This window comes from Alnus glutinosa, chromosome 1 (assembly GCF_958979055.1).
Source record: "Alnus glutinosa chromosome 1, dhAlnGlut1.1, whole genome shotgun sequence".
Lineage (NCBI taxonomy): Eukaryota > Viridiplantae > Streptophyta > Magnoliopsida > Fagales > Betulaceae > Alnus > Alnus glutinosa.
In genome coordinates this window covers 10,788,682-10,805,069 of record NC_084886.1, presented here as the reverse complement: position 1 = coordinate 10,805,069, position 16,388 = coordinate 10,788,682, and the positions used below count along the sequence as shown (strand labels likewise).

The window sequence follows — 16,388 nt, the reverse complement described above, 5'->3', positions numbered from 1 at the left end:
ATACTTTTTTAGGGGAAATGACTTGTCTCCTTAAAGGCAAGAGCCTTATGGAAAGAAAGAAGTCAAGACGTCCACCTCCTAATCGTATGCTGCTCAAATAAATCTGACACCCCACTGAAAAGATCCGCTCTCCAGAATCAAATGAGCTGCCACGAACGAATTCTTGTCGGAAGCTATGTCATGCAAACTTGAGAAATCTTCCTTGAGGGGCATCTCTCCGCACCATACGTCATCCCAGAATTTGATCCAAGATCCATTGCCCAAAATAAATCTAGTATGGCTACTAAACAGACTCCACCCCCTCCTAATGTTCTTCCATAGCCCCACTCCATGAGACCCATGGGGGTCTAAGGAACACCAACCAGCCCACTTAGAACCATACTTTGCATCCACAACTGATCTCCACAGAGCCTTTCTCTCATGCCCAAAACGCCACAACTACTTCCCTAACAAAGCTTGATTGAAGATCCTCAAATTCCTGATGCCCAAACCACCTTTTGAAATAGGGGAACAAACTGTGTGGAAGATGGTTCCTTGTTGCCTTATATGGTGCCTGTGGTGGGAACACAACGATAGATAGTTCGAGGACAAAGAAAGAACCATTGAGGAGCTCATTTCTTTTTTCTTTTATTCTTTATACACTTGGACGACTGCGTTCCTTGCCCTTTTAGTGATTAGTTTTAATGATTTTCTTGTCTTGTTTTCTTCTTCTTCTTCTTAGTAGCCGTTCTTGTATACTACCTTGTACTTGATTGCTTTTTGCGTTTTAATGAATTTCTCTTACTTATATAAAAAAAAAAAATCTTGTTTCAATACAACCCAACACTTTTGAAAGAAAGTCATAGTGAACCCATCGGGACCCGGCGCCTTATCACCATTTAGATCCTGCACCACCTCCCACACCTTTGCTCTTCAAATTCTCGTTCTAGCCAAATACTTTCCTCTGCGTCAATGGACGAGAAAGAGAGCCCATCCACCATAGGCCACCACGTACTCTGCTCGGTATACAATTTCTCGTAGTAATGTACAATATGCTCCTTGATTGCCACAGGATCGCTAGACATAGCCCTATTTATTCTCAATGCTCCCACATGATTGTATCTACAATGCGAATTGGCCACCCTATGGAAAATTTTTGTGTTGTCCCCTTCCTTCAACCACAAAGCCGGTGATTTCTGTCTCCAATTTACCTTCTCAAAGAGGAGTGTTTTTTTTCCAGCTCCTTAATCATGTCTGTCTTCTACACTCGTTCCTCCTCCACTACCCCCTGACCTTCATCAATACACTCAAATTCTCAAATACCCTCCAATAACTCCTTCTTCCCCACATCACCGAACAACTCCGCATTCCATTTCTTCAAATCCACCTTTAAAGCTTTCAACTTGTTTGCCAAAACATAACTCCGCAGGCCATAAAATTCATACGTCTCCCACCAACGTTGTACTTGTTCCACAAATCCGTTAGATTTTAGCCACATTTTCAAATTTAAAATATATGTTCCCTTCTCTTTGCGTCCCACAATCCAATAGTAAGGAAAATGATCAGATAAGATTCTAGACAATCTTCGTTGTGACACCTCTGGGTAATGTTCTTTCCACTCCGGAGATAATAGAAATCTATCAATTTTAGACCAAAAATGGTTATTGGACCAAGTAAACTGACCTCCGAAAACTCCTCCATCGCTGCAGAAAATCTAGTCGCACCCGATCTCCCATTAGGAAACCTCACCACATTGAAATCTCCTCCAAAACACCACAACATATCCTACCAGCTCATCAAACCAGCCATCTCATCACACAAAACACTCCTTTCCCCATCATCATTAGGCCCATATACCCCCCCAAATGCCCACATAAAATTGTTATCGGCGTTGCGCAAAGAATAAGCAATAGCATATCTTCCCACACACACTCATCAATTTTCTCCACGACCCTTCTATCCCACAATCAAAATCCCACCTGAGGCCCCACGTGTCCCCTATATAACACTGGTCCACATGTTGACATCCCCATAAACTTCGGACTACCGCCCTAGTAATGGCTTCCATTTTTGTCTCCAATAAGCACCACAGAATCTACCTTCCACTCTCTGAGGTGCCCTTTAATTCGTGATATTTTATTTAGCTCATTGAGCCCTCTTACATTCCATGTTACTATTTTAGGCTTCATTAAAACAAGAATAGTTCCTACCCTTTCCTCTCCTTCTATTTGAGTGATCCCCCTTATCATAATTGATGGAACAATCCAAGTGCGAAAGCTTTCTCTCCCGTTGGCCTTTCATCCCTGATGCTGCAGTAGCCATAGTCATAGTTTCAGCTATTGTTTGATCCCATGTAGCTTCAATTTCTTCAAACAGTGACATCAATTTATCCTTAAACAGATCACATGACAAACCTACTACTTTATAAAAACCCTTCACCCGCTCAACCACCCATCTAAGAGACACATTAGAACTGGGCTCCTTGCCCGCACTCATTTCCAAAGGTACAACAGATAATGGGCCATTGTCCTCCAATTCTTCCCTCTCTCCATCAACCACATCTTGTAAGAGGGCTTCATCTTCAACAACATTCACCTCCATAGAAAATATTTCTCCCATCTGGCCAGACAATTGCTGGTCTTCAATTTCACCCCCAGGACAACCATCTCCCTTCCTCCCTTCAACACATCTTATTTCAAACTAAGACGAGTCTGTCAAGCTGACGCTTTTTGGCACCAGCGTCAAAACTCCACCATGAACATCGGCATTCTTTGAATATCCCCCAAATTTCCTCATCACCCCTACGACATGTTCTAAGGGGACCCCAAACTGTCCTGCCTCTATTACAAAGTTGTCTAGTATTGACCTACATCCTCCGACCTCTATACCCCCTGTTGGACCCCCATCACGTGTTAACACTTCCTTTTTCTATCTCCTCGGCTAGGAATTCTCCCTCAATCATCTCCTCAGCAACCTTTGTCTACTTCTCGGTGTTTTTTGCTAGAATCCCGGTAGAACTCGAACTCACCAACTCAATATAATGAGCATGCTTGTTTTTGCTTCGCAACACCACATAAGCGATACTTCCTTGACGAAAGGTTTGCCAATTCTCACTGGACTCATCACCCTTTGTGAATCTCTCCATTGCTTTCATCAACCATACTATGCTTGGCCACCCAAGGACGACCGCCTGAAAAATGCTTCTACTCCTCTCGGCTAGTCGCACTCCACCACTAACATCAAACCAAAATTCAAAGGACTTAGAGTCTACATCACAGAAACCTAAGTAACCCATCTCTCCACCAAGATTTTACTAGTACTAGAAACTAACTTGACGAACAGAATTCTTATGCTTGACCTCCACACCGACCCTCACGTGGCACCCCCTACCCTCATGCGCTACTCATTCCATTCATATTTATCAATTACAAACTAAAGAAAAATGCATCCCTTCTAATAACGTTGTTGAGTGGAAATTGAAGTTTACGAAAGCATAAAAAAAATATTTGATTGGAAATTGAAGGATTTAGCGTTCACATTCTATTAGGACTGAAATTTTTGCTTTGGCACAAAATATCAACAAATTTAAGAGGATTGAATGATCTCTGGGTTTTGTGGGCTGGTTATGTTGAAGTGTTTGGGTTTCCTCCTGTATTGGGTTTTGCGGGTGTTTTTTCTCTCCTCTCTTTTTTCCTATTTTGGTGTCATTTTTGTATACTTTCAATATGCTTAGGGGCGCCTTTATGATTGAAAATATTCTTTGGTGGACTCCAAGTTTGGCAGTTTGTGAGGTGGGTGGTGCTCCTTAGAGCTTGTAGGTGCCTTTGGGGTGGGGTTGTGGAAGAACATCAGGAAAGGGTGGGAGACATTCTCTAGTTTTGCTATATTTGAGGTGGGGGATAGGGTTATGACAAAATTTTGGCATGATCTGTGGTGCGGAGATACGGTTTTGAATGAAGCTTTTCTTGTTCTATTTGGTATTACTCGTGCGAATGATGCCTCTATTGCGGATAATATGGACTTTTGGGCGGTTCCACTCAGTGGAACGTAAGCTTTGTTAGAGAAGCGCATGATTGAGAAATGGATGTCTTTGCTTCTTTCCTCCAGGTGTTGCATTCAGGCATTGTGAGTAGATGTCGTAAAGATAGGCTTTGGTGGGTCTCCCCTTGGCAAGATCCTTACAGTGGATAATCTCAGGAAGAGGCATGTTATTATAGTGGGCAAATGTTGCTTGGGCAAGAGAAATGGGGAATCAGTGGACCACATTCTACTTCACTGCGATGTGGCTTCGTGTCTGTGGAATGCTCTCTTTACTTGATTTGGCTTGTCTTGGGTTATGCCTAGAAGAGTTATCGACTTGTTTACTTATTGGTGAAAATCTGGAAGGCCGATGAGTGTTATGATTTGGAAGATGGTGCCGATCTACATTTTTTGGTTTGTTTGGAAAGAAAGAAATTATAGATGTTTCGAGGATTTGGAGAGTTCCATGGAGGATATTTTAGCTTCATTTTTTCATACTTTGTATCTTTGGACGGTAGCTTTTTTGTCCCCACTGTCGCTTAGTTATGTTGATTTCCTTGTTCGTTTTTTCTTTCTAATTAGGTGATTCATTTTGTATATTTCCGGTTTACTTTAGAAGCGCCTTACGCTATCAATAAGACTTAATTTACTAATCAGAAAAAAAAAAAAGTTTATGGGCTTACATCAGGCTTCATTGATGGCCTTCTAGCACAGGTGGTTCATTAGATATCTCAACCTTTTCGCAGATGTGGGAAATTCGGGGCATTATGCAGAAAGAGCCGATGGGTAGTAGAAGCCGCAGATGAAGATGTTAGTCAAAGGGAAGTTGGGTCCTTAGAAATGGGTGTTATTTCAAGCTTCTTTGTAGATGATGGGTAAGGGGTTGGGATTGCCAAATTAAGGTTGCAGGTGAATGGGTCGATGGAAATGGATAAGTCCTTAGGGAGTTACTTAACAGAGAGGGCAATTCTTTGCTCTGATGTGACATATAAGGTGGGTGTTCCTAAGGCTCTAAAATGGGCTCATGATATTAGAGAATTGGAGAAGGGGATAGATTGTCTTCTTTGGGCTGTTTTTCTGGGACACCCCTTGTTCCTTTCAAGAATGGTATTGGGGATTGTAGCAAAGAAGGTTAGGAACTTCATATGGTGTGGCATCCTCTTTGAAAGGAATTGGTTTGAACAAGTCTATTTCGTCCCCGTGGGGATGCAAAACCTTCGTCTATGGAGGTAGTGCCATATTCTGAAAAGGATTTGAAGGAAAGCGAGCCTTTGATGGTCTATCTGTTGAGGATGGAAACTACTGACATGTTATGATTTTCTTCTCCTTAAGTTATTCTGATTGTAATATTGTCTTTATTTCTTTCCATATTAGTCTATAGGTTTCTTCTATTTAAACCTATGTAACCTTTAAGTAGGATAATGTCAGCCATTGTGGATAGTGGGCTTTTATCAGGTTTTTCAGTGGGGTTGAGGAATGACGAGGAGCTTCTAGTGCCTCATCTTTTGTTTGAATATGACACTTTGATATTTTATAAGGCAAATCATGAACATATCTGCCATTTTCGTTGCCTTTTTTATTTTTTATTTTTTATTTTTTTATGTTTTGAAGCAGTTTCGGGGTTGAAGATTAATTTATCTAAATCAGAGTTAGTTCTTGTCGGAAAGGATGGTGTTGAAGGTTTGGCTCAAATTCTTGGTTGTAGGGTGTCTTCTTTACCGATTATTTGGGTCTTCGTTTGGGAGCTTTGTATAAGGCTAAGTCCATCTGGGATGGTATAAGTGGAACATCGTTTGGTTGATGGGAAGAGGCTCTATTTCTCCAAGGGTGGTTGGTTGATTTTGATTAAAAGCACTGTATCAAATTTGCCTACTTATTATTTAGCCCTTTTCCCCATTTCTGTTGGTGTGGCTAACTGGATGGGAAGACTTGAAGAATTTTTTTGTAGGATGGAGTTGGTGACTAGTTTGATTTCTATTTAGTTAGTTGGTTGAAGATTTTTTCTTCGATGCCTTCCGGTGGTTTGAGGGTTAGAAATTTGATTCAATTTAACCGGGTTCTTTTGGGTGGTTGTTGTGGGAACTAAATGTGATAGCACGAGGGAAAGTTGTTGTTCTAAGGAGGTGGTGTGGAATTATATTAGGAGGGGGTGGGGATGCTTTTCTAGATCTCTTAAATATGAGGTGGGAGATGGGTCAAAGATAAGGTTTTGGCATGATTTGTGGTGTGGGTACCAACCTCTAAATGTTACTTTTCCGAAATTATTTAGTATTGCAAGATGTAAGGAGGCGTGGGTGGCAGATCATATGCAGTTTCTTTAATGTAAATCTTCAATGCAATATATCATTTAGAATACCGTTGCATGGTTGGGAGGTGGATTTGGTAATTTATTTCTTTGATCTTTTGTATTCTTTCAAGTTGAGACACGACAATGAGGATAAAATATGTTGGATCCCATCCAAAAGGCGGACAGTTGAAGTAAGATCCTTTTATCATGTGCTGTCCATTTGGAGAGGTAAGACTCCTTCGACAGTGGCATTCTTTGTGTGGGCGGCGGCTCTAGGGAGGATTTTAATTTTGAATAACTTGAGGAAGAAGAGTGTCATAGTGGTAGACAGGTGTTGTATGTGCAAGAGGTGTGGAGAGTTCATATATCATTTTTTGCTTCGTTGTGAGGTGGCAAGAGAATGATGGGTTGCTTTGTTCCATCTTTTTGGTGTAGAGTGGGTTATGCCTAGAAAGGTAATAGAGTTGTTGGCTAGTTGGAAAGGTAAAGTGGGGAGCCGTAATATTTTAGAAGTGTGGAGGATGGCTCTTTTGAGTTTAATATGGTGTATGTGGAGAATGTGGAATGCCAAAAGCTTTGAAGATTGCGAGATTTTGGCAGTTGAACTAAAATTCTTTATGTTCAATTCCCTTTATGCATGGATGGCGGCGTATAATGGTCCTTACTTTTGTAGTTTTATTAAATTATTGGACTTTTGTTCTTTTTTCCCGTATTGGGGATCTCTCCTGTATACCTCTTGTATATATGAGTTTCATTCCTTTGTGCTTTCTAATACTTATTTCCCTTGGAGGAGTATTGGGTGGAATGAAGTTTCTCTGAGAGGCGTTCTTTGCTTGGTTGGCAACATTTGGGAAGATACTCACTACAAATAACCTAATGAAGCGGGATATCATAGCGGTGCAGTAGGTGGAGGTTTGCTGGTGACTCCTCAGGTGAGAACTTCACAGCCGAGTGCTGGAATAGGTTTCTCTGGGTTTGGTGTGGACCCAGTGTCTCAGAGGCAGGGAGTAGGTGGTCTTGAGTTGGTGATGCTTTCCGAAGTAGAAGGAGAAGAGGGTATCGTTTCAGAAGCTTCTTTAGGGGGTCCTTCGATGGATATTGACCTCTGGAAAGGATTAGGAGACATTATGGAGAGTGGGGTTTCTGTTGAATGTGTGGAGGATGAGAAGTGTGCTCAATTTGATTGTTCTTCGATGTTGCTTGAGCATTTTCATGAAGGACTGCTGATGCAAGAAAAAATCAGAGTCGATGAGGGGGAATTACAGAGCTTTGAGCCCTTAGTTATTGCTCCACTGGCAGTGGAAGATGCAGACAGACAGAGAGTATCACCTAGGTGGGTGTTGGAAAGAATTAAGAGGTACTATCCAACCATTGGGCTTTCTTGTGGTCACTTTGAGGACAGATTGTTGGCTTTGTTTGAGGAAATTGAAGTGGCTAGAGACCTCTTTTTGGCAGATTCCAAGTCGAAGTGTACGCCTACTAAAGGGGTGAAAGGGAAGAGAGAATTAAATAGGCTGACTTGGTCTGTTAATTATGAGAAGAAAGGGGCTCAGTCTGAGAGAGGTAGACAGAAGGGTAGGGGCACATCTCGTTATTATGATGCCTAAAATTTTGTCGTGGAATGTTAGAGGGCTTAATGCGATCGAGAAAAGATTGGAGATTAGAGGGCTTCTTAAGGTTTGGAAGGCGGATATTGTTTGCTTGGTGGAGACGAAGATGGCAGTTATTTCTAGAGAGGTGGTGCAAAGTCTTTGGGGCTGTATTCACGTTGATTGGTGTTATTTAGGTGCCAGCGGAGCATCGGGTGGGATTTTGCTAATGTGGGATAGAAGGGTGGTGGAGAAAGTGGAGGAGTGTATAGGTAGATACTCTGTTGCTTGTTCCTTGCGCAACACTGGTGATAATGTAATTTGGGCGTTTGGGGGTGTTTATGGTCCGAATGATGACAGGGAGAGGAGGGTGTTGTGGGATGAGTTAGCTGGATTGATGAGTTGGTGGGAGATGCCTTGGTGTATTGGGGGGGATTTTAATGTGGTTCGCTTTCCCAGTGAGAGATCTAATGGTGCTAGCTTCTCGGCAGCTATGGAAGAGTTCTCAGACTTCATTTCCTTACATAGTCTGGTGGACTTACCCCTGGAGGATGGCCAGTTTACTTGGTCTAATGGTCAGGAAGATCTGATTTGGTCTAGAATTGATAGATTTTTAATTTCTTCGGAGTGGGAGGAACGATTTCCTGATGTGTCTCAGAAGAGATTGACAAGGCTTTTCTCTGATCACTTTCCCTTGTTATTGGAGTGTGGGACAAATAGAGGAGGGAACAGGTATTTTAAGTTTGAAAACATGTGGCTGAAATACGAGGGTTTTGTTGAGCAGGTTCAAAAATGGTGGATGTCCTATGATTTTTCTGGTTTGCCAAGCTTCGTTTTGGCCAATAAATTGAAGGCTTTGAAAGCTGACTTGAGGAAATGGAATGAAGAAGTGTTTGGTGATCTAGGGAAAAAGAAGAAAGAATTATTGGAGGGAATTCGAGAGCTGGATTTAATCGAAGAATGTCGCTGTCTTGAGGAGGACGAAAAAATTCGTAGGGTGGATATGGCGAGAGAGATGGAGAAGACCCTTCTTTTTGAGGAAATGAGCTGGAGGCAAAAGTCTAGAGCTTTGTGGTTAAAGGAGGGGGATAAGAATACAAAATTTTTTCACAGGGTGGCCAACTCACATCGTAAATTCAATCATATGGATTCCTTGAATATTAACGGTATAATTTCAAGAAATCCTACGGAGATTAAGGAGCATTTAGTTAACTTCTACAGTAAGCTGTACTCAGAGAACTGTTCCTGGCGGCCTAGGGTGGAGGGCCTTTCTTTTTTATCCATTGATGAGGAGGAGAGCACCTGGCTAGAAAGAGCTTTTGAGGAGAAGGAGGTGTGGGATGTTATCAGGGACTTGAATGGAGATAAGGCGCCGGGCCCTGACGGATTCACTGCGGCTTTCTTTCAAAAGTGTTGGGGATTTTTAAAAACTGACATTATGAATGTTTTTGCAGAATTTCATGATCGAGGCAAGTTTGAAAAGAGTCTGAATGCTACCTTTGTCACTTTGATTCCCAAGAAGACTGCTGCCATGGATGTGAGAGATTTTCGCCCTATTAGCTTGGTTGGGGGGATCTACAAGATTATTTCAAAGGTTCTTGCAAACAGATTTAAGTCCGTTGTGGCCAAGATTATCTCCAACACTCAGAATGCTTTTATTGGTGGTAGGCAAATATTAGACTCTGTGCTTATTGCAAATGAATGTGTGGATAGTCATATTCGTTCGGGGGAACCTGGACTTCTGTGTAAGCTGGATTTGGAGAAGGCTTATGACCATGTGAACTGGGATTTCTTGCTTTATTTGTTGCAGAGATGTGGTTTGGGGGAAAGATGGAGGAAGTGGATACGTTTTTGTATATCTACGGTGAGATTTTCTATTCTTGTAAATGGAACCCCAGCCGGTTTTTTTAGTAGCTCTCGTGGGTTGCGACAAGGAGATCCTCTTTCTCCTTTGTTGTTTGTGGTGGTTATGGAGGCTTTGAGTCGGATGTTGACTGCCGCTTTGGATCAGGGTAATTTGACTGGGTTCTCAGTGGGCTCCAGGGATTCCGAGGCCGTAGTTGTGAATCACCTGCTGTTTGCGGATGACACTTTGATCTTTTGTGGCGCTCAAGAAGAACAGATTCGACATCTGAGATGTATTTTCTTATGTTTTGAGGCAGTTTCTGGCTTGAGAATTAATTTAGAGAAATCAGAAATCGTCCCTATTGGTGGAGTAGAGGATGTCGAAAGGCTGGCTAATCTTCTTGGTTGTCGGGTTGCTTCTCTGCCTATGACTTATTTGGGTTTGCCGTTGGGTGCTCCTTACAAGTCCACCTCTATTTGGAATGGTGTTATTGAAAAAATGGAAAGGAGGTTGGCGGGGTGGAAGCGGATGTACTTGTCAAAGGGTGCTCGGTTGACTCTTATTAATAGTACGCTCTCCAACATCCCCATTTATTATTTATCATTGTTTCCTATCCCAGTGAGGGTGGCTAATCGTCTTGATAAAATTCGTAAGGATTTTCTGTGGGGTGGCATTGGTGACGAGACCAAATTTCATCTAGTTAATTGGAACAAGATTTGCACACCTTTGCCTACAGGTGGGTTGGGAGTTCACAATTTCATCCAATTCAATCGAGCTCTCTTGGGTAAGTGGTTGTGGAGATATGGTAGGGAGAGAGAGGCTTTATGGCGATTGGTGATTGATGCCAAGTTTGAGAGTTTAAAGGGGGGGTGGTGTTCGAAAGAGGCTTCGGGTTCATTTGGAGTAGGTGTATGGAAGCATATTAGGAGGGGGTGGGAGGAATTTCGTAACTTTGTTCGGTTCGAACTGGGGAATGGATCAAATATTAACTTTTGGCAAGATAGGTGGTGTGGGGATAGATCCTTGGAGCAATGCTTTCCAGCTCTTTTTAGTATAGCAAGGAATAAAGATGCGACGGTAGAAGATAATTTGGTGGTTCATAATGGGGCTATTCAGTGGAATGTTCTCTTCACGAGACATATTCAGGATTGGGAGGTGGATATGGTCATTTCTTTCTTCGATCGTCTATACTCCAGTTCGGCTCGGCATGGGGAGGGTGACAGGATAGTGTGGAATCCCTCTAGAAAAGGTCTATTTGAGGTGAGATCCTTCTACAAAGAGCTTATTAGGAAAGGTGGCCCTGTTGTCCCGTGTTTCCCTTGGAAGAATATTTGGCGTGTTAAGGCTCCAACTAGGGTGGCCTTCTTCGTTTGGTCAGCTGCTTTGGACAAAATTTTGACGCATGATAACTTGCGTAAGAGGAAGGTGATAGTAATTGAGTGGTGTTGTTTATGTAAAAAGAGTGGGGAGTCTATTGATCATTTGTTGCTTCACTGTGAGGTAGCCCAGGCTCTTTGGAGCTTTGTCCTTACCTTATTTGGGGTCGAGTGGGTTATGCCACGTACGGTGTTGGAGTTGCTGAGTTGTTGGGGGGCGGCGTTTGGGGGTGCTCTAGCTATTGAAGCTTGGCGGTTAGCTCCTTTATGCTTGCTGTGGTGTATTTGGAGGGAGCGGAATGCTAGGCTATTTGAAGATGTAGAGACATCTATGGTGGAGCTTCGGAAGCGGTTGCTCAATACTTTATATTCTTGGATAGCGCCCCATCATAGTTTGAGTTCTTTTACTTATGTAGAATTTTTAAATTTATTCCCTGCTCATCCCTGTTAGGGGTTCTCTTGTATACTTCCCGTGTATAAGGGTTGCGCCCCTTTGCGCTTTTTAATATAATTGCAATTACTTATCAAAAAAAAAAAAAGATTGTTGTGCATATGCAAGATGACTGGAGAATCTGTTGATCATCTCTTACTCCACTGTGAGATTGCTAGTGCTTGATTGAATTCTATTTTTAAATTTTTTGGGTTAGATTGGGTCGTGTCTAGACGAGTGGTAGCTCGCTTCGCCTATGGGAGAGGGCAATTTGGCAGTTTTAATTATGAAATAGTGTGGAAGATGGTTTTGTTCTGCTTAATGTGGTCTATCTTGAGAGAAAGAAATGATCCTACTTTTAAAGTTTCAAGAGGATGGTGAGATATTCTGCTTTATCTGGGGTGTTTCATTGCAATCAACTATGGCAAATGGAGCGGCATCGGAATACATTGGAATTAAATGCATTTTTCTTCAATACCCTCTACCATTGAACGGTTGCCTTTGACTTCTTTCATTTCTTCTATTCATGATTTTCTTGATATTTTTTCTTTTTCCCGGTTAGGTGTTTTTCTTGTATATATCATGTGTGCTTTTTAATAAATTCCAAATATATAAAAAAATGGTTAAATATACTTTAGCTCATTCAACTAACAGCTATTTTTTATAAAGCCTCACGAACTAATAGGTGTGACACTTAGACCCATAAAACTACCATTTTTTTGTAATCAAGCCACTTTTCTGTCATTCTTTCAAAAATACGCCTATTTTCTTTAAAAAAAAAATTGAATCTATAAAAAAAAAATGATTAAATATTATAATACATAAAATAAGGTTTGATTTGTACAGAAAGAATTTGCAAGAAATTTTGATTTTAGTTTTTTTTTTTTTTTTTTAAAGTGTCACACCTGTCAGTTTGTGAGACTTTATAAAAAATGGCTATTAGTTGAGGGGGTTAAAGTATGTTTAACCCTATAAAAAAATAATTGCCTTAATAAAATCACTTCTAGTAAGAAAAATTATGAAAACATTAAAACTCCAACTAAGCAAAGCAAAAGACTATTAGACGCAAACTCCAGCTACGAAAAGCCAATCTAACGAGAATCAAACTAAGCAAGACTCAACCAAATAATTACAGGGAAAATCTGCAGAATTACTAAATTACCCCTATAGTTAGAATTTCCAAATACATAGGGATTGTTTTGGATCTATAAAGGAGTATATTTTGGCTTAGTTGTAAGGAAGAAAAATACAAAACTTCATTCTCTCTCTCTCTCTCCATTTTGTATTATGCCTGCTCTATTTCTTGTTCTAATTTTATGTTTCTTAGCAGGAGTGATCTTTTTTGTTGTTTGTTCGTGCTTACATGAAGGGAATGTAATTCTCAGCTGACATCTCCTAATGCTTATAGGTTTTTGACAGGATGCTCAACTTTTATAACATTAAAACGAAAAGAAGGGCGAAAGTGATATCAATGTTTAAATCCCTCCCATTTATTGGATTACTAAATATTGCTGTAAGTTGATTTTGTTGAATTTTAGTACCATGCAATGGAACATGTAATTTAACTGGTTAATAGAATCTTATGATTACCAATTTATCAGTATTTTAATTAACTCCTGTTTAATATGTAGGGTTGGGAATCTGGTTTCTTTGTTAGACTAATTAATCTAAGTCTGCTCATATACTTCCATCTACTAGGGTGTGCTCTTTTCTTTCAATTAAGTTTAATACTTCATAAAAAGGAGCAAGTAACCTATCTAATGCGGTTTTTCTACTTCGAAGGAATCAGAAGTTTGATATAGAGAAATGATAGTTGATTTTGATGATATAAATTATATTTTGAGCCCCTTTTTTATTCTCTCTCTATTGTTGGTTTAAATGATAATTTGTTTGATGAAATAACTTTTTCCTTTTTCTATGAAATAACTTTTTTTTGGTGGCTTCTTTTCCTTGGAAGGGTATATTGCGTGTTAAAGCTCCTTGTTCTTGGTTAGGTCCTTTTGTAGTTTGTTTTTGGTTTTTTCGTTTTCTAGGGCCTTGGTGTTGTGGGTTTTTGCGGGTTAGTTTTGGTTGTTCCTTTGTATACTTTCTATGTACTTAGGGGCGCCTATTGCTTGTATTACTCGTAAGTTAAATGGTAGAGTCATCTTCTATTCTAATTACTATTTCTTCTAGGACCTAGTCATGGGGAGGATAATCGACAGTGGTGGTGGTCTGAGAGATGGTCTGTACTATTTAGATACTCAGCCCACACAAGGTCGGCTCACACAAGCTTTTCTCACTATTCAGACAAATGACTCTGCAACAAGAATTTGGCTTTGGCATCAAGGCATCCTTTTTTTTTTTGTTATTGTAACGAATGTTTCCTTATTTTATTATTATTTTTTTTGGCATAATCCTGTTAACGCAGGAGAATCAACAGTTAAATTAGAATATATTGACAGAAAAGATGAGCATAAGAATGGAAAGAATCAGACGTAATATTTTAAAAATAATATTTTATTTCTTGTCTACAAGAATTTTGCTTTGTGTCCAAGTTTTGGGTTATTTTTGTATTTTTTTTTTCTTTTTTTTTTTCTTCAAGTATTTTGCTTTCAAAATACTCAAACTTAGCCTATATAGAGGCAAGTCTGTATTATTTTGTATTTCAGTTTTTAGTATCAATAAAATTTTAGTTTTTTAAAGTTATTCTTTGTTTGCTTCCTTGGGGCGTCTAGGGTCTTTTTCTTTCCTTTCATTATTTTCTTTCTTCTCGAGTTCCATTTTCAGTCTTCAATTCTTAACTTCTACTGTTATCATATGCTATTAAAACAATCTTTTTTATTTTTTTTATTTTTTATTTTTATAAGTAAGAAATGTTTTATTAAACAAGCTTAAGGGGCCCATAAGTACACATGGAGTTTACATAGGAACAACCAAACCAACCCACAAAAAGAAACCAAACAAACTCACAAGAACCTAAGCCCTTAAACTTGAAACCCACAAAGAGCACTCAAAGCTACAAGAAAAAAACCCAAACAAACCCACAATGACCTAAGCCCTTAAACCCAAAACCCACAAGAAACACTCAACGCTCTAGTACCTCAGCCTTTCCTTTCCTTCACCTAGAGGGTACGCTTGCATCGCCATAGTCAATGGAGCTTTTTATATTCAATACCTCTCCTTCCTTTGATCTTAAGATGCGCACCATTTCTAACCCAATGGAAATCCTCTTTAATGGCATCCAAAATCGCGAAGGACGGATCTTCATCTCCAACACCATCCGACACCCAATCCAAGGGCATGTTGGGAGGACAGACACCCAAGGGGTAAGGGAGTCTTCTCCCTCCCCAACCCAAACCTCGTCCCTCTGATCTCACACAACAATCTATCAGACGAGCCAAAACCTATCGGCCACTTCTGAGATTGAGTCAAGCAATCCGAACTGAAATGCACATCCTTTTTAGCGATTGGAGAAGCGCAACCACTCAAAGGGGAGGGAGCACTAGGGATAAGAAAACCTCGTCGAATAAAGCTAGACGAAGGACACTTACCGACCACTCCTCCACCTGGCTTCGGCGAGGATTGGACCACAGTCCCGCCCAAGATCTGAGAAGAAGCACCCGAAAGCAGTGTATCGGAGCACTGAGAGCTGTCACAGCCTCGTCAAATAGAGAAGCATCCATTTGAGCACCTCTACCTACCTTCAATTTCTGGTGATATCTCAGAACCAATTTGGACTCGAACGGGTAGATGGGAGTCCCACTTTCCACCATAAGCAGGAGAGATAATTGGAGTCTTTCTCCCAATGCAGCCGCCCCCAATGAAGAAGACCCCTCATAAAACCCCTTAGAATCCAATTTCGAGCACCCAAAGAGGACACTCACTGCTATTGGAGGCAAAGTAGAGACAGAGGAAGGGGACCCAGAAAGCGCCGTACCAAGACCAGAGATCGTCGGCAATGACATACCTGGAAACATAGAGGCTTGCACAGGATAGGAGGCTCACATAGAAGACTCTGGAGCAGAAGAAACCGGCCCAGACCTTATCGGCATCAGAAGAGAGTGGGCATCATCTACCGCCCATTTTGCAAGTCCCTCGGAAACAGATAGATCAACGGCCAACGAGGTGTTCAAGCAAGAGTTGGCACCTTCGGAAGGAAAGGACAACTCTACAGCACCTATAGACCTCTCAGAACTAGTCGGAGTAGACAACCCGCCATCGATGTCAACTGTCGTCGTCACCTCCAACCATTGAAGACGTGATGTAGACCCAAAACCCAAAGATAACTCAAAACCCTCTTCAAGATCCAAAGGGAGCCCTTGACCCGTAACCTCAGTTCGCTTCTTAGCTTTGGGCTCATCAAAACCCGGTCCAGACAGAACCCTTTCAAACTGAAAGTGGGTTTAAGACCTAGCCCAAAAGCACACGAGTGACCCATCAACGACCCAATAACTTCACTAGAATGTTCTGATGTAGTCTTTTGAAAGCAAAAATATATCAATAATAAATTAACCACTCGCAATAGGATGAATCCTTGTTGGATAAGGCTATAGAGAGGGTGTCGAACCTCAAGGATTATGTAGGAATTGCTATCAAGTTTTTCAAAATTAAATATAGCTTAATTAAAATAAGTTTGATTTGATTTTGCTTATAACTAAGTTAAATGCATACAACTAAAGACAAAAAAATATAGATTGTAGTGATGAGAGAAAGAATAGAGGATTGATTTCATCACTCACCGCATAACAATGGTCAATCATAAATTAACAAGGGAAATTCATACTATGCATGATATAGGGCTCATTTCACTCGAGTAGTCAAGAAATTACCTCTAAATAATAAGTATAGTCCATCTTCGGTTGGCACGAATCATCCACCT

General features: G+C 40.7%; 1 protein-coding gene across 3 annotated transcripts in view; it reads left to right on the top strand.

Annotated features, from left to right (window-relative positions):
* LOC133872069 (protein NO VEIN-like) overlaps nt 1-16,388 on the top strand; it is an 84,689-nt gene that overhangs the window by 16,247 nt on the left and 52,054 nt on the right. For 2 of the 3 annotated variants that reach the window (XM_062309590.1, XM_062309582.1), the window contains exon 4: nt 12,936-13,040. The exons of the other annotated variant lie outside the window; for it this stretch is intronic. In XM_062309590.1, the coding sequence (XP_062165574.1) occupies nt 12,936-13,040 (105 nt within the window). The remainder of the gene's footprint in view (nt 1-12,935; nt 13,041-16,388) is intronic. 3 annotated transcript variants of the gene reach the window in all.